Source organism: Pinus tabuliformis, chromosome 1_2 (genome assembly GCF_031772625.1).
Source record: "Pinus tabuliformis cultivar Carrire ecotype Pingquan chromosome 1_2, CPIR1, whole genome shotgun sequence".
In the NCBI taxonomy this organism is placed as follows: Eukaryota; Viridiplantae; Streptophyta; class Pinopsida; order Pinales; family Pinaceae; genus Pinus; species Pinus tabuliformis.
This window is the reverse complement of record NC_142298.1, coordinates 474,751,441-474,774,033: the sequence shown is the minus strand read 5'-3', so window position 1 is coordinate 474,774,033 and position 22,593 is coordinate 474,751,441. Positions and strand designations below refer to the sequence as shown.

Below are 22,593 nucleotides of genomic sequence, written 5' to 3'. Positions count from 1 at the left end.
TCTTGCTTCCACTTGGAGATTAGGAACCTCTTACTCATCACCAGTCGAATTCATTGAGGCAAGTGTCATTGAGGAAGATTCTGGAAGCTTCCTGGGTTTTGACACCTCTTGGAATGAACTTTCCATTTGGCAATTCTCGCTCAACGCACCCTAGTAGTGCTTCTACCTATGTTGTAGTGCAGGTAGCCAGTGTTGGCTTTGACATTCAGCGCAGACAGCTAGTGGAGCCATTGAATTGATCCTGAATTGACTTGTTTTTGAGCAGTTTCTGGTGGAGAACTTCTGTGAATTGCTGTGGTTTGTTAGCCTTGTTCCTCTAGGGGTAAGAACAACATGTTTAAGGACTTTGGATCCCTTAGATTATGGACATTTCATGCTCAATGCTGTAAGGCACAAAAATGTCTATAACAGATGGTAGTGTGGAGAAGCATAAGGATAGATTTGTGGCCTGTGGCTTTTCATAGGTAGAGGGGATAAACTATGATGAGACCTTAGATCCTTTTGCAAGGTACTTGTCAATCAGAGCTATATTGGCACTATCAACACAGATGGGTTGGAAGATACATTAGATGGATATGAAGACAATCTTCCTTAATGGAATGATTGAGGAAGAGGTGTACATAGAGCAGCCTGAAGGTTTTGAAACCTTTTACCATGAGTCACATGTGTGTCGGCTCAAGAGAGCATTGTATGGGCTGAAGGAAGCACCCCATGCTTGGTACACCAGGATAGATAGCTACTTCACCGGGTTGGGCTTCATGAAGAGTGAAGCAGATGAAAACTTGTACCACATACTGGTGGAAGGTAAGTTTTTTATCATTTTACTTTATGTTGTTGATCTCATACTGATAGGTGATGATCAACCGGTCAAACCTTGCAAGGAGGACCTTGCAAGAGAGTTTGATATGAAGGAAATGGGGCTCATGGATTACTTTCTTGGCATGGAGGTATGGAAGGGACATGGGGAGTTGTTTGTGTCTCAGGGAATGTATGCCAAAGAGATACTCATGATATTCCAATGGAGAGTAGCAAACCCATGGAGACTCCTCTAGCAGGTAACTGAAGGAAGGAGGATGCTACTTCTGGGGAAGTAGTGGAAGCTATTGCTTACAGACAGCTTGTGGGTTCACTCATGTACTTGGTGAGCACAAGACCAGATATGTGCTATGTGGTTAACCAGCTTAATAAAGTGATGGTTAGGCCTACCAAGTTGTATTGGAAGGTAGAAAAGAATGTGTTGAGGTACCTCAAGGGCACTTCTCAATATGGATTATGGTACATACGGACAAAGGGAGTGAATATTCAAGGCTTCACAGATGTAGATTTGATATGGAGTTCATCCGATAGGAATAGCACACACGAGGGATATTCAGTATTGGGTCAACGATAATTTCTTGGTACAACAGGAAATAGAGATCAGTTGCACTCAGTTCGACAGAGGAAAAGTACATGGCTGCGAGTTAGGCAGCACGTGAGGCCATCTGGATGAGGATGATACTGGTTGGTTTGTTTGTTTAGGAGATGGATCCAACTGTTATTTATTGCAATAATCATAGTTGTATCAAACTCTCTAAAAATCAAGTTTTTCATGATCAGTCCAAGAATATTGATATCCGATATCATCATCTTAGAGATTGTGTATTGAGGCAGATTATGTTGTTAGAGTACATTCCCATAGAGGATAAAGGTACTAACATTTTTAGAAAGGCATTGTCAAGATGTAAATTCGAGTTTCACAGAGACAAGATTGAGGTAGCTGATAATCCCTTTCTTGTTGAGAGGGAGTGTTGAGAAATGGAAAGAGGAAATTCTAGTTTAATTTATTCTTGAATTAAACTGAGAATTAAAATTGAATTCTATTCTCATAGCAACTTGTAAATAGTTAATTAAGTTAACTTAATTATCTTAGGAATTTTGAGTTGGAAGTCTTTCTGAAGTCATGTATATGTGCTCCCTAAGTTTTAGGGGTCCAATATGAGTTTAATTGTGAGTTGTCATTAGATAACTCAGTTTACTGAGTTAAGTTAAGTTAGTTCCAAATTGTTTGTGGAACTAATAGAGAGTTAATAGTCATTTGGTGCACTAATGGATCCACTAGTGCTACTCTAGTTAACTAAAGATTCCCTCATCAAAAACTCATGCATGCTGATTCTGAGAAAGACCCAGTTGAGACTAGAGTGTAGGGACAATGTGCTATCAGTTGTATGATTTACTGAGTTGTATAGATCATGCATGCAATGAGGAACTAGACCTAGTTTGGATTGCACAGTTTTGGATGCACTAGATTGCCATTAATATGGGCTATTCAACCATAGGAATTGTGCAAGGAAATAGGGCTTGGAGAGCAAAAAAAGAGGCTTGAGCTTGATTTTGAGTTGAGACAGTAGAGAATACTTGTGCGGAATTGTTCTAGTGAGAACAAGATTTGTATCTTCAGTCATATTTCTGATATATGAAATACAGATAGTGGGGTTTTGAGCAGTGGATTTCCCTAGATACATCTTGTGTTATGTGCCATTAATTTATATTCTTCTTGCTATTATTGTTTTCATCAATCTATTGGCTTTCACTAGTTGAAAGTAGAAGTAGATTCTTGTCGTGTTCATTAGTAAATTGCATGAGCTTGTGAATCTATAGGATTTTCTACACAAATTTGTAGCTACCAACATCTCCATAGAAAATAGGGATATTTGACTCCCTAACTCAACAATAGGTTAATATAACTCTTCTTTAACTTGCACTGGCTCGACTGTCAATGATGCTGAGTTGATGAGATAGAGTGGGGGATCTTCGACTGGTTGGAGGAGTTAAGGAGGTGGACGATCTCCTAGAATCTCTCTTTCTTGTCTACTCCAAGTTCCTGCGCTCAAATCAACTCAAAATTTCTCCAATTCTACATTTAACACACATTAGGCCACAAGAAATAGTAACACATCTTTTACTCTTACACTAAGCATAATATAACAAAATTTGTAGATAAATGTGAGAAAAAGATAATTTAATAAGCTGGAGGATGGAATTGTGACCCATATAATATATCTATTGATGAGCCTCATCATGTGGTTGTAGGTAAGGGCCTACGAAAAATCATGTAGTACTCAGAGATACCTTTCCAACAAGGTACCACACGTGCCAAATGGAGATAATATGACCAAGTTACGACCTCGAGAAGTTGGCTTCCCAACTAACCCAAACGGGGCCCACAAATGCTTGGCATTACATCTCCTACGGTTAGGGTTTTGGTTGTTTAGGGTTGTCCATTATTGTTCAATAATAAATGGGCCCTTGAGCCTCATTTTAACACAGTTCAGAGGCATGTAGCCACCAGATCTCTTCTCAGAGATAAGCTACCATTGCCTGAGCTAGTTTGTTCCCATTCTGTTTGTAAGCATATTTTAGTGTTTTGATATTAATGGAATTAAGTGTTATTTCTATTGCATCTCTATATTTATGATTATATCTGTAATTTTTTGCGTTATTGTTTAATTTTGGATCATAGTCAAGGTTATAAATGTCCATTACGTCATCTTGTGGTAGTCTTCGTGTGTCATACACGAACTGTGTTTCTACTAGTCGAGATTAGTCAGTGGGTTCTTTGTAGGAAGTTCTTCCAATCTATTTTGCAGGTACATTTTCTTCATGGTTCGAAGGCTTCATGCATCAAGTCGTAGACGGGGTTCCTCGGGGCCCTCCTCTTCATGGCATGGGTGGTTATTCAGTTTGGAATTTTTCACCAACTTCTTTGATGCGACACCATTGGAGATACACAAAGAAAATATTCAACTCGAGGCCAACGAATTTGGAGATAAAGCTTATTTGTTAGACTCTGACATTGGAGGCCATATCCTAAAATGGATTCTAGACTTGGGAAAGTTTCATCGGAGAAGGATACATTTCCTACATTCCATCACTCATCATCGCCAAATGGATACCCTTCTTAGTATGGTCATCAGAGACAAGCAGGTAGACAACTATAAACTTTTTTCTAGCCAGGAAGACATGAAGTACATTCTTAGAGTCATTAGATATAATTTGGACAACATGGTTTCTCGGTTGTCTAACATTGAGCACAATATAGTCTCAAAATCAGACATTGAATCTCACGAGAACTGGGAAGTACCTGGGTAATCAATACACCAGCACAAGTCTCCCCTCAAGCCAATTCAACTACTTCATCTCTAGTCATCATTTTGGACTAAGGAGTCTAGTCATATTTTGTTAAGTGTTATAATCTGAAGGAAATCTTGTTTTTGGTTTTGATATTATGAATCTATCGGTCAAGTCTATGTGTCTAAGGCTTCTAGCCTGCAATTATTTTCTATTGTTTGTCTTGTACTAGTCTACGTGTTTTTGTACCATGACTGGCCAAATGTTGAAGCCAATTTTTTGGATCCTTAAACTTTCTAGTTCATCCATAGTTTCAGGCATGTAAATCCATAGAAGCACCATGGCTACTAAGGAGAAAAAATCAAAGATGGAAATTTTGTAAAAACTTAAAGTTTTGGTTTTAGTAGAAATCCGGTGTGAAATTAAAAAAAAAATGTGATGATCCAAGCTACTTCAAATCATAAACATCTAGAATAGCTTGAACAATGTTAAGAAATTTATGTGTGTGTATATATATATATATATATATATATATATGAAAGTGTTGTTCCACTAAGAAACATGTCTTTTCATTTTAAGTGTCTCTTCACTAATTATCTTTATTATTATTATATATATACTAATTAGACAAAGTTTCATTCTAAAAGTGGCCTCCTAATGAAAAATAACAAAATAATAGCTAAAATAATAAAATAAGAGTTATGAATTTTGGAGGGAAGAGATTAAAACTACTATTTTTAATTGTATTTTTGGCTTATTTCCTTCTAGGTTTACTCAAATTTTAAATGTAGACACTTGTTGAATGCAGAATTAAATTCCACACCCAACGAGTACCCATCATTCATATTTCTAAGAGGACCGACATTGATAAAAAAGGAAGACACATTAAAAAAATACATTCGACACACTTTTTATGTATCTTCATTTTTTATCAATGTGGGTCCTCTCAGAAGTATGCATGATGGGTACTACTTGGGTGTTGAATTTAATTCTGCATCCAATGAGTGTCTACACTTTAATTTGAGTAAACCAATAAGGAAATAAGCCAAAAATACAATTAAAAAAATAGTTTTATTCTTTTCCCTCCCAAATATTTACATGCACCTCCTTTTAAATTTAAAGTATTTTGATTGATTTACATATTATGACATGAAAATTCCATGAAATTTTCATGGGCACTTTTAAGCTATAATTTCCTCTAATAAGTTTATATATTTATGTCTATTATAAAGGATGAGGGAGGATCTTCTATAAAGGAAAAATTTCAAAGGAAGAGGGTCACTTGGCCATTGAGGGACCACAAAGGGAAGAAGATACTTCACTACATATCCAAATGGTTAATAACCATTATATTCAATGTGTCCTTGAGAGGACCTAGTATCTATGTTTTAGGAGGTCATGTTAGTAGAACCCATGAAATAGGATGAAGTATTGATGTGAAAAATAAGTACATCACCACATTATTGGGTTAGGGGAAGTACTCCAAACATCTTAGATATATACTTGGGTTTCAATTCAGAAGTAAAAGTGTCATGCTAAAAAGGAGCATTGTTTCATAGAAGTGTCTCATTAAGATGAAATATCTTGAATTGGGGAAGTGACATGTAGATATAAAATTGGTTTGGGGTCATGTATCATGGACATGAACAAGTAGAACACAAATTATATTATTGAAGGACATGACATTTAGCTATATAATGATGATTGTGCTTATGACACTTATATCACTTTTATAAACTAGGATAGAATCCAACATTTAAGTATTTGTAAATAATTGTATGAGTGATTGTCTAAGGAAGTGGAGCATCATGTTCCTCGTACCATTTTGGTGGAGAAACATAGGGATGAAGAGAATAAGAGGTTATATGTTCAACTTTGGAAACCTATTAAGGAGGGAAGGGATCCCTAAGAGAGTATTTAAGTTCCATAAATTCTATAAGGATTATCTTCTCAATTTGCCTCATCTAATTCTTGAGTTTGTGACATGTCATACATGGGTAAATGGGTTATATATTGACTTGGTTGGAATACGAGATAAATTGTATGGTTAACTTGGCTAGTAGGAGGAGGACTAGGTGTCTCTTTGGGAGGAAGCGGTGAATATCCTCCATGGTTAACTTGGTTTGTATAGTACTAAGGAGGATTATCTTCCCCCGGTTATAAGGTTTGGCCATCTTTTTTGTATGAGTACTACCTAGATAGAGTTACCAAAAATAATATTCATAAGAATCACTTGAGTAATATAAGGTAGGTAAGATAACTTTTAAGCCAGAGTTGGTCTATTCTAGGATTCATAAAAATAAGGAAAACAACACTATTGGAAGTGGATGAAGAATCCATAACCCAAGGAATAATGGAGGTATAAGGATGGAGAAATAAACTTCACTCAAGAGAGGTATGGGTTGATGGGAACACCCTAGTGGAATCATCAAACAATACTGTGTGAATGGATTCATGCTACCATAAGGAGGAAGAAGAGAGTTGAGTCACGATCAATCAATTGTCAAGCTATGGATTTTTACTCTCAACAACAAAGATCCTTTCAGGGAAAATTTTAACAACCCCCCCTAAATTTATAAATATAATAAATGGGCGAATATCCATGGTATATAGGAAAAATGAAAGGCGATTTTATCAATAATATAATATGTATATATAATTTTTTGGCGAATCTCTCACCAGGCATGGCGAATATTTTACTCAATTATAAAATCTTGTAAGATCTTGGCGAGTCTTTCACTAAATAATAAAACTTTGTAAAGTCCTAGTGAATCTTAGCATAGGCTACATGCTGGTTTAATTCCCCCATTTAAATAGGCTACATTCCAGGTGAATACCATGGGTCAATACCATGTGCCATTTTGGTGAATACCATGGGTCAATACCATGTGCCATTTTGGTGAATACCATGGGTCAATACCATGTGCCATTTTTATTTTTATTAATTCCAATATTAGGGTTAATAATGGTTTTTTGCATTGTATTAATAACAATCTAGTCCATGGTATTTGTCCCATAGTATTTTGGCCATAGGTTTCACCTAAATATAACCCATTTTTTGAGTGTTCGTAAATATAAGGTGACTTATGGAGTAAATATAAAAAATGTTTTATTTGTTTACCATACCTCTCTTTTATTTATATTTTTATTAATTTACCATACCTCTTTTACAAATATGGTATTTGACCCATAGGATTCACTTAAATAAAACCTCTTTCTTGAGCCTTCATAAATAGAACTAGGGTTATGGACTAAATATAAAAAGAGGGTTTATTTATTTACGATACGTCTAGTTTATTTATATTTTTATTTATTTACCATACCTTTTGAGTAAGTATAAAAAGACGTTTTATTTATTTACCATACCTCCACTTTACTTATATTTTTATTTGTTTACACCCTTACATGTATATAAGGTGACTTATGGAGTAAATATAAAAAATGTTTTATTTATTTACCGTACCTCTTTTATAAATATGGTATTTGGCACATAGGATTCACTTAAATAAAACCTATTCTTGAAAATGGGCGAATGGATTCACTTAAATAAAACCTATTCTTGAAAATGGGCGAATGGAAGGTTGTAAGTCCTAATTTCAAGGGCTAAATTTACCTTTTTTACCCTCTCCCTTAAAATAAGGTGGCCTATTCGAGGTGATTTGTAAAAATGTACTATGATACAAAATATTCGCCCACTAAAAATTTAAAACCCCTTAATTTCGCCAAAGGGCGAACATTCGCCCCTAAAATTATCCTTGGATCCTTTGCAATACATGTTTTTGGTCTTTCTCTCAACCTTCTATTAAGAAATGTGTTTGTAGAAAGGGAAATAACCTTTGTTCCTTGCCCCATGCAAGGATCTGTATCTTCTTATTCTTTTAATGGTTGTAAGGTCGATTCTTTGGTGAAAAATTATAGTAACAATCTTGAATTTATTACCCATTCACCTACTTATTTAATGATAAAATGTTAAGATTAGGTATGTTCTATGCTAGATCAATTTATTTAAATTTTCACAGTTAGCAATCACATCAGCATTACGATAAACTGCAGATAGAACATAAATATAAAACATAGAAGATAAGCCAAGGCAAGAGGACACAAGATGTGGCGTGAGCCAGGGACAAACCCCACAATGTGTGGGGAAACCCTTTGATCAAATCTTCTTTTATCTTCAAAGTTTAGTAGAGAGAGAGAGTACATTTACAACAGAAGTCAACACTTTGACTTATCTAGATCTAGCATAGATCATTTCGTATAACGATGAAATCAGTTGAAGACATTCTGCTTCAACTGATTCTCCAAGGTGAAGGCTTCACCTATCGAAGTGTTGCCTTTCATCCATTTGCTGCACCTTACCGTGTAGCACCATCATCCTGCATCATCATGCAGCTCATGATCATTATGCTGCCCATGCATCCTATCTATCATGCTGCCCATTCAACATGTAGCTCCTTGCTAATGTGCATCATCATCATTATGCTGCTCTTGCTAATGTGCATCATCATCATTATGCTTCCCTTGCTAATGTATCATTGTGCTGCCCATGCACATGATCTCATAGTGCTGCCCATGTATCATGTTGCCCATGATCTCATCTATCATGCTGCCCATGATCTCATACATCATGCTGCCCATGATCTCATCTATCATGCTACCCATGATTATTATGCTTCATGCTGCCCATGATCATTGTTATCTTGATACTAGATCTAATTATAGTAATGACTATTGAGACTGTATGTCTCCTTTTACAAGTATGAGAAACACTGAAACTTATTGAGATGACACCCAACGTAATCCTCATTACTGTTGATTACAACGTCCTCATCACACCTCCTAGGTTAGGTTACAACTGTACCTCAGAGACATCCGGGACTGATAACCAAAGTGACCTTGCTATTGCCTTAATTCATTCAAGAATAGAAGATCAGACCGATTTGTGTGTTACCATTCATTGACTGCATTGTACATCATATAAGGTCTCCTCCATTTGCTGCGTATATGTATCTTCATGACCTGTGCATATATATATATATATATATATATATATATATATATATATATATATATATATATATATATATATATATATATATATATATTGTTGCGTATGTTGTGCGTATATATCTTCTGCGCAAGGTCTCCATCTATTAATTTCATAAGGACTCCCAGCTTTTCATACATATATTGCTTCATGCTGCTCATACATATCATGCTGTCCATATCACGCTGTCAACAGGCTTCCATTATTATAATGACAATTTCATTGCTTTGGCCCAGAACGTAAGATGCGTTCTAGCTACATATATCTTTCTATCGTGACAGCGTTGATCTCATGACTGCGTTTGTGTGTGGAGTTCCTTTATCTGTGCAGAAGGTCTTTATGACTGCGTATATGGTCTGCATATCTTCATGTAGCTGTGCGTAGAATCCTCATCATGTATAGGTTTCCATGAACAGCGTAAGAAACCTGTAAAACATGTATCTTCCCTTACGGCGGCTGGGTGATTTCATGACTACGGTTATGACTGTGTGGACAGCATACATGAACAGAACTACGTTCCTATACCTGCGGCTTTATCTTTTCCACTTGGCTGCGGCTATGACTGTGCAATGTTTCAACCGCATGGTATATCTATGTTGATCTGCGTGTATCACCATGACTTGACTTCCCAGCGCATCATGATCTGTGTGGTATATTGCTGAGCGTATCATGATCTGCGTGGAGGTTTCATGACCCAACATTCTGCCTGTGTGTTAGGTCTTTGATGATGTGTATATATATGTGGTTCCATATAACATGAACAACGTTGGATATATAGCATTATGTCCTGCGTTTTCTTCATAACTGCGCTTTATGTCCTGTGATTACTTATATCCCTACACCTTTATTCGTAGATGAATACATCTCCATTGCCTGTTGATTCATGACTGCATTCTCCATTAGGGCATCGTAGATATTAGGGCACTCCTTTTAGATCTCTTCTCCATCAAACCCAAAACAGGATGAAGAGAGATCACGAGAGAGTGAGTGTGTCGAATGACTTAAAGTCTTCTTCCATTTATACTAAAAACGTATAAGTGAATAGACATGACTTTTGGGCTTCTAGAGCCTACATAAGAGCTGGTCGGCTTTATAATACTTACATAAACAAAAATAAATTCATATCTCCATAAATACTTATCAGAATCGGATAATCTTTGGATCAATCCTACACCTCTCGACGAGAGGGATCCAATAAAAATATCAGCTGCCAGAAATAAGCTAACCCACATGGAGTTTGGCCCTAGTTTCCAATTTAACATAAAATTATCACAATAGTAACATAGGTATCAACAACCTCTATGCATAAGATTTTGTAGCAATATCTTCTATGGTAGAAACTTTCATAGCAATAGCTTTCTTTTTAGAATCTTCCATACCAATATCTTCTATAGTAGAAACTCCTATACTAATAGTCATTTTAATAACAAAATCTCTAATAGAGTCCTTACTTCCAATTAGATAAGTAGTAATGCCCAACCATAAGGAAAAACCTCAATAAGTAAATACATCAATCAATGGGTATAATCAGCTATTTGAGAAATAAAAAAGGTCACCCTATGTCGTATGAGATGGAAAACTGTAGAGAAAACATTCATTAGATGGGTTGAGCATTGAATGAAAAATAGAGACAGCCAAGGGTGGATTTAGATGTATAACAATTCTAAAAAAACATCTGCGATGATTTTAGGAACCAAAAAACTCCAAAAATTTCCTATAATGGAGAAATATTCAAAATAAGAAAGGAATATGTTCTAGAAAAAATCTATATGCCAAACAACTCCACAAAACTCTTAGGGATAGAATTATATTCACAACAACAAAGGAAAACATATTGGGATGGATTAAGATTCCCAACAACTCCAAAATACTCATCAAGATGGATTTATACTCACAACAACAAAGGAAAATATTTGGGATGGATTTAGATGCACAAAAACTTTAGAAGACTCCTAGGGATGGATTTAGAATCTCAACAAATTGTGAAAATTTCTTGGAACATGTTTGGACTCTCATTGGAAAAATGTTTGGGGATGTGTTTGGAATTTCAACAAATTGAGAAGTCACCTAGGGATGGAATCTTATTCCCAACAACATATAATAGCATATGAGAGTGAATTTGGATGGAATTATTGGAGAGAGAAAGGTTGTAATAGTCTAGAAAACTATTTTAGCAACCCCTATCCATGTGCATCAAATTTTTAATGGTAATTGTTACAACAAAATCTAGCACCAATTGCAAAGCCTCACTAGGTTACCTAAACAACGTGCAACACATGTGAGTGTTTCCATTGTAATCCTAGTGACTATTCCCCTCTATTTAGAAAAGGAAACAATCAAACACAATGGAGGCTTCCTTGGTAGGGTCTAGGGATCAAATATCCCAAGGATCTTAAGCTAAATCCCCCCTAAGGATCCTACAAAAAAAATGCACAAGATAAAGCTAAGACAAACTAGATTTATAGTAGATGAATAAAGATTTTGGTTCAAAGGACTTGTGAATCAATATAAAGGTTAGGGTTAGCCTCAGGTTTCTCAAATAGGTTACCCAAACACAACAAATCAAGAAAAACCAAAAATTGCTATAAACTAGGGTTTTAGGCCAACAAATTGTAGCAAAATGATGACCTATAACAAGCATGAATATGGCCATTAATATTGTGTAAAAATTATATGAGATAGAGAAAAATTATGAGAGAGTAAACAAAGGGCAAAATTGCAATGAATTTGATCAATTAATAAGGAATTTAACACGAAATAATGATCAATGTTAGCCTTAGAAAATGAATGAAAAGTGCATAAAAGAATTAACTAGCATCTCTAATGCACTTGTAAACAAGACCTAACCCTATGAAATCCATCAATAAGTCATCAAATAATAGAATACAATATTTTTATACAATTTAACCCTAATTTACCATATATAAAAAATCAAATGATTTTTACATTTAATGAATGCCACAGATGATTTCAAATACTTGGAGGAAGGGTTTATCTCAACAAGGGACTATGAAGCAAATTCTAAATAAACTAACCTAGCATAAGAAAATTTATCTTGTTAACCTAATACCAAGATAGGACAAATAAACTAACTTACTGTACCATGCAACATACAACAACCACAACAAGCATTCATGAAAAGATATCATATCACATCACAAGATCCATCAAAGAAAGCCACTTGACTAGTCCTCCATTATGGAAAAGAGATAGAGAAAATCACTAATGAATAGAAGTTATGTTTAAGGTGTGACAATGAATCCAAGAGGTAAATTGAACTTTTACTTATATGAGAGAAACTAGCTCAAATTATCTTTAAATTAGACAAAAGTCCATGAAATGTATCAAGTCCTTGATACAAGGAGGATAGGTCACCAAGTGGACCCAAAACGATAGCTAAGATAATTCAATAACATGAAAATAACCTCCTACATCTCAGCTTTTGTGGCCCCCCTGCAGGTGAGCGCAACACGTCTTCCAACACACTATGCTGCTCCCGCGCTATGCATAAAGTGCCAAGATGGACGACTTGCCTTTCATCTGTTGTTTCGCTCTCTGCTGGCCACTGTCATTCCTCGGTGGTTACGCATCGTAATGACCGAATCATCATATTGCAATTCAGTGTCGTAGCTTCCTGCAACTGGTTCTGCCATCACTCAGTCTCCTCATCGGAATCCACTGTGTAGGTGCTATCATGCTCCCATGAGATTCTTCCACCGTCTGCGAAATGCAGCCAATCTTGGTCTTGTGCTATTATCTAATAGATGCAATCCAGTTTGTCATCACTTTCCTCATCACCCACAGGTTCGGCGTAGCGTTCTCCTTCTGCTGGGTCCAACGGAACTAGCAGTGACTTCTTTTCCAACGTCATTTTCTGCCTTTTTCAGTTAATGATCCCTTTCATGTTCGTTTCCCAATCAATTTCGAGCAATGCAGGGTAAGGATTACTGTCATCAACAATCTCTATGACCTCAAAATTGGTCTGTGTACTTACACCATCGATATCTATGGTCACTGTTTGCAATCGGCCCATTGGTAAGACCTTTTGTTGGTTGGCCATTCGTAGCTGAATCGGGGACCGTTGCAGTGCGGGCTTGCCCATGCGCTCCTAGGTTTGTCTAGGTAATACGTTCGCATCTGAGCCTAAGTGTAGAATGACCTGATCCATTTCCTACTCACCGATTTTCACTGTCAATCTCATTTCCCATCCGGTGCACAAAGCATGTCTTCCTATTTTCTAGACTACATGTGGCTCGCCCGATCCGGCGCACCCAGTGATCCGATCCTGTAATCCTTGAATGGCTTTACTATCACACAACAGTTTCATGCAAGTTTCGAGAAAAGTAGTAATCATGGAGGGGTCCACTCCTGGCTCCGTTTTATCCTTCCTACCTGGAGTAGAGGCTTCTGCAAAGCTCCTCTAAGCTTCCCTCGGCATCTTCATCCCTGGTTCTGGCTCAGAGTCAGGTTCCTTTGTAGGTGTGTCGTGCCTCTTTTTTCTTTTTGCACGCTCTTCTTGCGGATTTCCTCCTATAGTTGCATTGCTCTTCAGTACCATATTTATACTGGGGTCCTCTTCGCGAGGTTTTGATTGCATCATCTGGACATTCTGGGTTGCTGGAGATTGTAGCACTCCCTTTTCGCGCATTTGGGCAATTAACGTTGGACAGTCTACCATTTCATGATCAAACTGCTCACAATAGGGGCACGAAGTCCTAGTCAGGTTAGTACAGTCATGAGCGTAGTGTCCCAACCCTCCAAAGTTATAACAGATCAGTTTTCCATGGCCCTACCCGAGCCTCATTCCTCTTCCTCGGCTGTGTCCTTGAAATCCTACTCGCACTTCAGTCTGCATTTGGTAAGCTGGGGTTCTTTCCATCATTAAGTCATAACTTCGACATGTTCGCTCATTGTGTCCTATTGATAGACAAAAATTGCAATACAGCTGCTGCGGGGTCTAGATATACTTTTGTAATAGGTGGTAGTTATCCGTTGCGTGTTTTCCACCCACTTGACAAATCACGCACTAGAGCACAGGTGCGGCGCTTGGTCCTGCTTATACCTCCAATTTTAATGGCATCGAGCCTCACACTGCTAGATAGTTCACAAAGACAGGGAAATGGTCCTTATCGTGCCCCTCGCTCTTGCATTTAATACAACCTACCTCCGCACATGCCTCTGGCGGGGATACTGTTTCTTGCTTCAAGCTTTGCATTTCTAAACTCAGGTTTTGAAGTTGCGCACGGATTTGCTGAACTCCCAACCTTGGATCCGGTATTGGGGTTTCGTGCAACCTCATTGTTGTCTCTAGTGCCTCAGCTTGGGTTGAGATCCTTTTTTGTGATAGAGCCGTCCTCAGATGTGGTGTCAATGATGCCACAAACCATGCGCAATGCTACGCATCTGTCAAGGTCATGTTGGCTTCATGAATAGTGCTCTTTAACCTTTGGTCTAGACCCCACGGAGTTTCACCTGGCAATATTACGATCTCCTTGAACCCAATAACCGACTGGGTTTCTGACTTTGGTTTTAGCCAAACTCTTTATTTAATGCATCTTGGATTCTGCTATTCCCTCATTCGGATGATCAGCCGAGTATATTATGTACCATGTCAACACATGGTCCTGTAGTGCAGTAACTAGGGTGTCCTTCTTGATGTTCTCATCTGTTATGCCTTGGGCGTCCCATACAGACCATATCACAAACCAGAATCATCTTGGTTCTTCATTCCCTACACCCTTAAATATTGGCAATTTGATTGCACTCGCCATCTTGACTTTTGGTGGTGATGGGGTGGAACGTAGGGTGGGGGTTGGTGTGGACAGATTTTATGAAGGTGATGCGGGGGGTGGCGTGGACGGAGGTGGTATCAGTGGGAAGCACTCCCTAATCAACTGGACCGCATTTCCTGGTAAGAACCTCGCGAGCTCCTCCTCGCTCCCCCGTGAAATAGAAGCGAAAGGACTATTCTCCACCCCTCCCGTTTCGTGATAACCTCTTTCGCTCCGCGTTACTCCAGACATCAATAAATGCGCATAATCTATTTTTCACACAACAACATCTTAATCCAGGTATTCAATGACTTGATATACCTACCCCGAGGTCCTTGAAGAAACCGCCTTTCTGCTTCACTATAGCTCATGGTTGTATCTATCGTGAACTCAGTGATAAATCCTCCTATTACCCGATCCAACCAATGATCTACTGCATGCGCGATTTTATCTTCGGTGGCTTCTAGCCTGTGCACCAGTTCCAGAGTCCACACAATAGGCTGGTCCAATCTGCACCTTCCCACGCTGTTAGCTAGCCTTGTGATCCACTCGTACAGTTCTACCAGAAATGACGCGAAGAAGATTTCGTGAATGTCTGTGAATATATAATGGTCCAGCCAATCTTCCTCTGATACTCGCGGGTTTCTGTTTTCTTGAACTGCAAACTCGTGGATTTTTAGATCCCACCACTCATCAATCTCTTTCTTTGTAGGGTTCCAGTGTTCCCACATCAGACAGCCCTTAGGCAGATCCCGGTCCCGGCAATGAAACCATTTGTTGGCTTATATGGGCCTAACCCAGGTTCAGAAGAATTATTTAGCCAAACAAATCCTGCAACTACCGGCCCTTTCGGTAACAACCCATGGAGCACAGACTGAGGTCTCACTCGAGGTACCAGGGGAGGGTGATAGAACCAGGTTTCCGCACCCTGGGGATGTCTAGATGTGTTCTGGAGGTTTCATGCACCGTTCTACAGCTTAGCGCAACTCTACATTTGCGTAGATCCAGAATACCTCTAGCTTTCTATTAGCGCGCAGTCTACCGATCTAATCTTATTGAATGAAGTATTGGGAATTAGATCTATTTAGAGGGGTCTTTAAGCAAACATTTATCAGATTTATTCAGTTCACGTACTTAGATTAAACCCAGATTCATATGTATTCAAGAAGCAAGCATATGCGCATAGATCAAAACAGTCATCCAAAAAGCCAGATTTAGATTTAGCACAAAATTATAGAAGAAACTTATCTTTATTCACTTTCTTCACTATCACCTCCAGATCTGCCCTGCGCACTCAGCTGCAGGGGTCCGCACACAAAGCTGCGAACTCTTCCAGGCCTCTGTGCACATAGTTGCAAAGCCTCTATCTACTACCCAAACCCTCGACTTAGACTTACAGATGCTTTCAAAGTGCTTTCCTCAAAAACCCATTAGATTTCAGATCCAAAAACATACAACAAAACTTCACTTTCTCTACCCATACAGCCTCACTCTATTTGCACCTTTCCATGGACCGTGATCCATGGGCGGGCCAACTCAACATACATTTCTTTACATTATTTTTGGGTGGACTACCCTTTGACTTTAACTTATGACAAATCGTGCTCCACGCATCCCGTGGAGTCTTTACCCTATCTTTATCCAAAACTTCAAGCTTTGTGCCCCATGACCGTTGCGTGGGGCTTCTGCTACCCAACACTCCCATATCTACTAAGGCTTGAAAGGATGGATTATGTGATATGTTTTGAGAATATACACAACAATTTATAGTGTTTCACTCACCCACCACTCAATACACACCAAGTTGTAACTATTTAAATAGTGTTAACATTAATGATAAAAGTAGAGATATCATAATGCTACTAATGTAAAAAATTGCCAATGACCATAAATCCTATAGATGTTAAAACTATAATTGGTATAAGATAAAGTATTGAATGTTTTCACTACATTAATTTTTAACAGGGAGAATTTTAAGGATGAAATTTTATCTTAAAGTTTATAAATCTTGGCAAATCTTACTACTCCATAATATGTAAATTGTAAAATGTTTGGTAATAATATTTATATTCCTAATTATTCTATATTAGTTTATATAAAATTTTGGCGATTTTTAGGGTCAAATAATTTTGAACTATAATTTTTGGCTAATCATAACTAGAAAAAATGGAAATTGGCGAATACCTTTTTCTAGAAAAAACATGGAAAGTCAACCCACTTGCAAATATTAGCCCCTAAAATTTTCCTTGATTTTTAATTTTTTTTATGTTTATTAGAAAATAAAACATGTAATAGAGAACAATGCATAGATTTCATAAACTAAAACAATGTAGTATTTGATAACATGGTTATACTACTAAAATTATTAACATGTTATAAATTTTTTTTGCAGGATGCTACAAACCATCATGTCAACTTTCAACAGCAATATCGAAATCAAAACTAAATTACAAATTTGAAATTCTGCAAACTGCAACAAAAAATTTCGACCTTACAAACAAAATTGGTCAAGGTGGCTTTGGTTCAGTATATAAGGTGATTTCCATATCCATTTTATGAGATTGATTTTTTAAATACATTAATAATTTTACAACACCATTGAGCAAAAACTATTGGACATGTTTGGCAGGGAGTTATGATAGATGGTAGACAAATCGATGTGAAGAGATTATTTTCCAATAAAGAAGATAATGTGAGTGATTTTTTCAATGAAGTGAATTTGATAAGTTGTGTTCAACACAAAAACCTAGTCAAACTTCTTGGATGTAGCGTGGATGGCCCAGAAAAACTCTTGGTCTACGAATACCTTCCCAACAAAAGCCTTGATCACTTTCTATTTGGTAATATTTCTTCCCTATAAGTTGATTTTCCTTACAATTAATCTTTAAATGTTAGGAGTTACTAATTCTTTTTGTTATATTTTAGTTATTTGAGATAGAATTACACTTTGCAACAGATGAAAACATGGGAAATGTACTAGATTGGCAAAGGAGGTTTGACATTATATTAGGAACTGCATGTGGCCTATCTTATCTCCACCAAGAATCAGATACACGCATCATCCATCGAGACATAAAAGCTAGCAATATTCTACTAGACCACCATTTCAAACCTAAAATTGCAGATTTTGGGTTGGTTAGATACTTCTCAGAGGATCAAACTCATATTAGCACGAGAATCGTAGGAACCAGGTGAGAATAAATTTAATAAATATGAATAATAAAATCCTCTTCATAGAAAATGTGGCTAATACTTATTTTTGTTTTCACAGAGGTTACATGGCCCCAGAATATCTCTTTCATGGTCATTTGACAGAAAAAGTTGATGTTTATGCTTTTGGGGTGCTAGTCCTTGAGATTATTGCTGGAAGAAGTAATAAACCCCCTATTCACACAAATGATATACCATCTCTCTTAACAATGGTAATGGCCTCAACATATTCATAATTCTCTTTTCTTCTTAAAGCAAAATTGAAATGACATTCAAATTTATAAAATATGTTTGGTGCAGGTTTGGAATTGTCATCTGTCAGGTACTGTCTTGGACATAATTGATCCCAACATCCAAGAAAACTACCAAGAGGAAGTACTAAAAGTTGTTCACATATCTCTTCTTTGCACACAAGCATCTTCAACACTACGTCCTTCCATGTCTAAAGTTATAACATTTCTCACTAGAAAAAACCAATATCTTTCAGAACCCAATCCACCACCCTTTATAGATGTCTTTCATTTAAACCCAAACACTAATACTAATATTGCAGCGAACCATTCACAGCCAAATAATAACACAAATGTTTCAGCTACATCACATAATTCAATTTCAAAGATCACTTCTTCCTCTTCCACTCCAATATCATTAAACACCATTTCAATGAGCTCTTTTGGTCCAAGATGAAAACAAATAAAATGTTTCCAGGTGACAAATTAGATAATTCTACATGGTTGGAGATTATTATATTTTACAAATACCATGAACATATATTAATACTCTTTAGAGAAAGGATACAAATTAAATTTTATTGTATTGAGATTAGTTCAATGAAAACATATTGATTATTCCTGTAAATGGAATGAATTGAAAAACAATTATGCATTTGACACGCAATATATAGATATAATATATTAAACTTATCATATGCACAACGATGTTAAATTGGTACGAGCATTCTATGGATTTAATATACTATTGAAATGTTACATGCAATCTCCGGATTTAGTACATTTAAGTGAAAAAATATTCATGTGGATTTAATTCAACAGGTGTGTAGATCTTCCTTTTTCTTTTTGAAAACATGATTGCGTGCAAAAATATTAATGTGGATTTAATTCAAAGTGTGTAGATATAATTTTTTGAGAACACGATTGTATGAATGAGTCTGTTGTTTGTCTTGTTTTTCTTCCTCTCTTGTACCTTTCAATTGCAAATCTAGTGGAAAATGTTATTTTCTTCGACAATGCATAATTTGTCTATTGTTTTTAAGTATGTCATCCATTTTTAGAATTTAGCAATAAAAATCCTACCATAAATGTAGTAGTCAACTCTTGTCTAGTCAATTAAGAAGGCTTATTTACCTAAATATAAGGCTTTAGTGTTTGAACATAATTTACCTAGATAATGTGACACTAATGTCCCATAGTCAAAAGCTTAGTTTTGAAAATTTGTCTATTGTTTTTAAATATGTCATCCACTTTTATAACTTAAGAGTGAAAATCCTACAGCGAACTTGGTAGTCAACTCTTGTCTAATCAATCAAGTATGGCTTATTTACCTAAATATAAGGCTTTAGTATTTAAACATAACCTACCTAGATAATGTGACACTAATGCCCCATAGTCAAAAGTTTGGTTTTGAAAATGAAACAAGTTATTTGTATTAGCTCACTCAGATGGGACTAACAAACAATTTTTTCTACATTAAATGCCCCCATTTGTTGCATTATTATGATCGGCCTAGTGGAGCTACATTAGTAAAAATAATCCAACATGTTTAACATATTTTACTAGTATTATAAATATATGTGTGCATTCTATCTTGAGATGTTGGTATATGGATGTGTATAGATCACTAAGAAGCCAAATGGATTTGTAATAGATTATCACTTAAGAAAAAAATTATAGATGGAAAAAAATGTGAATAAATTAAAAAGTTAATATCGAGATGAAATTAGTTTAAATAATAGGAAATTAGAGAAGAATATTTGTTAATATCTAATTTAATAGAAAATTAATTGTTAAAATTCAAATATTTATTTATGCAAAATAAAATTAATTGCTAAATTTCAAATATTTATTTATGCAAAATAAAATCACATTAGAGGAAAGTTCATTACATTAAAGATCCAATTTGTAAAATCAAGGAGATGGGAAAATATAAATAGGGAACAATTTTATGCCTAATTTAAATTAGGAAAAATTGAAGATTATTATATGTGATGCTATATTGTGTCATGTATCTACATAGATCCATATTAACTTTTAATTTATAGAATATTGAGACCAACCAAATTCCTCAAGGTGCAAAAATTTTTGTGAGTGTAAAACTTGACAAAGGGTTTGTACCTTAAAGGATTTGATTGCTTTTTGTGCTTAATAAACTTGAAATTAAGATAGATATAGTTATACGACTAGTTATTCTTGAAGTATAAGAGTCATCATTTGTGTTTTAAATTAGAACTACTTCGCTTGGACCTTGAATATTAAAACCATAACTTAACTAAGTTGATCTTAGTTTCCATCATGAATAATAGTATTTGAGAGAAATGTTTGATATATAAAACTATTATAGCATGTTGTGTTTATCTGTTTTCAAAATTATTACATCAATTATAGATTAGATTTTCACCCCCGTCTCCCTAAGGATCTCACTTGGCAAGTCCGTGAAAATATAAAGTGTGAGTACAAGGTTCCCATATTCAAATCGCTAGTTGCTTACATGTGATCATACGCTGGAGGGAAGCACAGTTCACCTAGGAGTTATGGTGGTAGAGGTCAGAATCGACCCCATGTCATGCAAGTACAAAACCTACTCAATTGTTGATTCCTCCGGTCAATAAATAAATAAATGTATGTTATTTTTATTGTTTTGTTCTATGAAAAAAATATGCTCATATACCATTTGAATAGAATTTAAATAAAATTTTGTTTATAGTTTTAGAGTTATTGAGTTATAGTAATAGAGTTATTGTGACAAATGTGTTGAATCGCATTTATAGTTGAATTGTTGTAACACACGTGTCAATCGTATTTATAGTTTCAACCATTGGCTTTGACAACATTATTTCCCCATTTGATTTCAATATTTGTTTTAAGTCTATTATTGTATCATGGATCCTATCATAATATTTGACTTTTTAGGATTGTTTTGTCTATTTATCATTTATATTGGTAATACTTAAAACTTACGTTGAATCACGTGATGATGTGGCATGCTCTCGTTGAATTTAAGTATAATATGGACAATAAAATTTATGTGTTATCCCTTTTTACTTATCCCTCCCAAGTGATTATGTGGAATACCATGATATAATAATCAAAGAAAAAAATATGAATGCCTTTAAAATTAATTTAAAACTTTTTCTTTTCTTCATGTATATGAGTAAATAAATTAATATTAAGAACAATGACCAAGATAGGAGTATACCTATATTTATTTCTTTACTAACATATTTACATAAACTAACTAAATATACTAAAGTTTACCATTCACACATTAAGTTATAGATATACGAATTTTTGTTCTATGATCAAATCAGCATTAACAATTTAAAAGGGCTTATACAATGTCAAGTCGTGCCCCGAATCTTAAGTATCATTTTAGATCAACTAGAAAGTAAACACATGTAATATGATTAATCCAAAATTTATTGAATTTTGTTGTTTCCCATATGATATATAAATGAGAAAAATTATTATCACTAAATAGGAAAATTTTGAAAAGGAAATATATTTTTCTTTAAATGATATGATGTGGCTTCTCCCATCAAAAAGAAAATAAAAACAACTGAAAATAAGAATTACAAGCCACTTTAGTTATCATTTATTTTACCCATTAATTTATTCTAGCAATTAACAAAGTGAGGCCATTATTAGAAAATAAACTAAATTAACAGGGGGAAATAATAAGAATGGATTTACAAACATTTTTGGGTATGAGAAGTATTTTTGAACTCATCTTTCATTTTTTTAAATGATAATCATGGTTATTGGAATTAATAGAGAAATTTTTATTGGAAATCCTAATTACATGTTTGTGGTTGAGGCTCACAAAATTTCCTAACGTGGACATAAGATGATCAATCTATATTTTAGCAAATTTCATTAATGGGAACACAACAATTTCCTCTTTAATATTGATATTGTCGAATTAATTTCTAAATAATTTAGTGCAATCTCCAATAGTGGCATTATGTTCAACATTATCTATGGAGAAACCAATGATCCATAGTTTAATTTTTTATAATGAAAATTTTAGTAAACCATCAAGATTAGCAATAAATATATTCTTATTTCACCATAACTTAATGACAAACTCCTATTTTGTTATCACTTAAGTAATCAATTAATAAAGGGCCTTTCAAAAATCTTTTCATTTTGTTACCAATGAATAATATGTGAGATCTATTTTTTTAAATGTCGTAATAATCTTTAACTAACTCTCTAAGTATTA

General features: G+C 35.5%; 1 protein-coding gene across 1 annotated transcript in view; it reads left to right on the top strand.

Moving 5' to 3' along the window:
* LOC149206404 (cysteine-rich receptor-like protein kinase 2) overlaps positions 1-18,916 on the top strand; it is an 84,308-nt gene extending 65,392 nt beyond the window's left edge. Inside the window, exons 2-7 of the mRNA XM_089397686.1 lie at positions 14,847-15,065; positions 17,318-17,460; positions 17,555-17,765; positions 17,882-18,116; positions 18,197-18,347; positions 18,436-18,916. Of these exons, the coding sequence (XP_089253812.1) occupies positions 14,847-15,065; positions 17,318-17,460; positions 17,555-17,765; positions 17,882-18,116; positions 18,197-18,347; positions 18,436-18,822 (1,346 nt within the window). The 3' untranslated portion in view covers positions 18,823-18,916. The remainder of the gene's footprint in view (positions 1-14,846; positions 15,066-17,317; positions 17,461-17,554; positions 17,766-17,881; positions 18,117-18,196; positions 18,348-18,435) is intronic.
* The last annotated feature ends 3,677 nt before the right edge of the window (positions 18,917-22,593 follow it).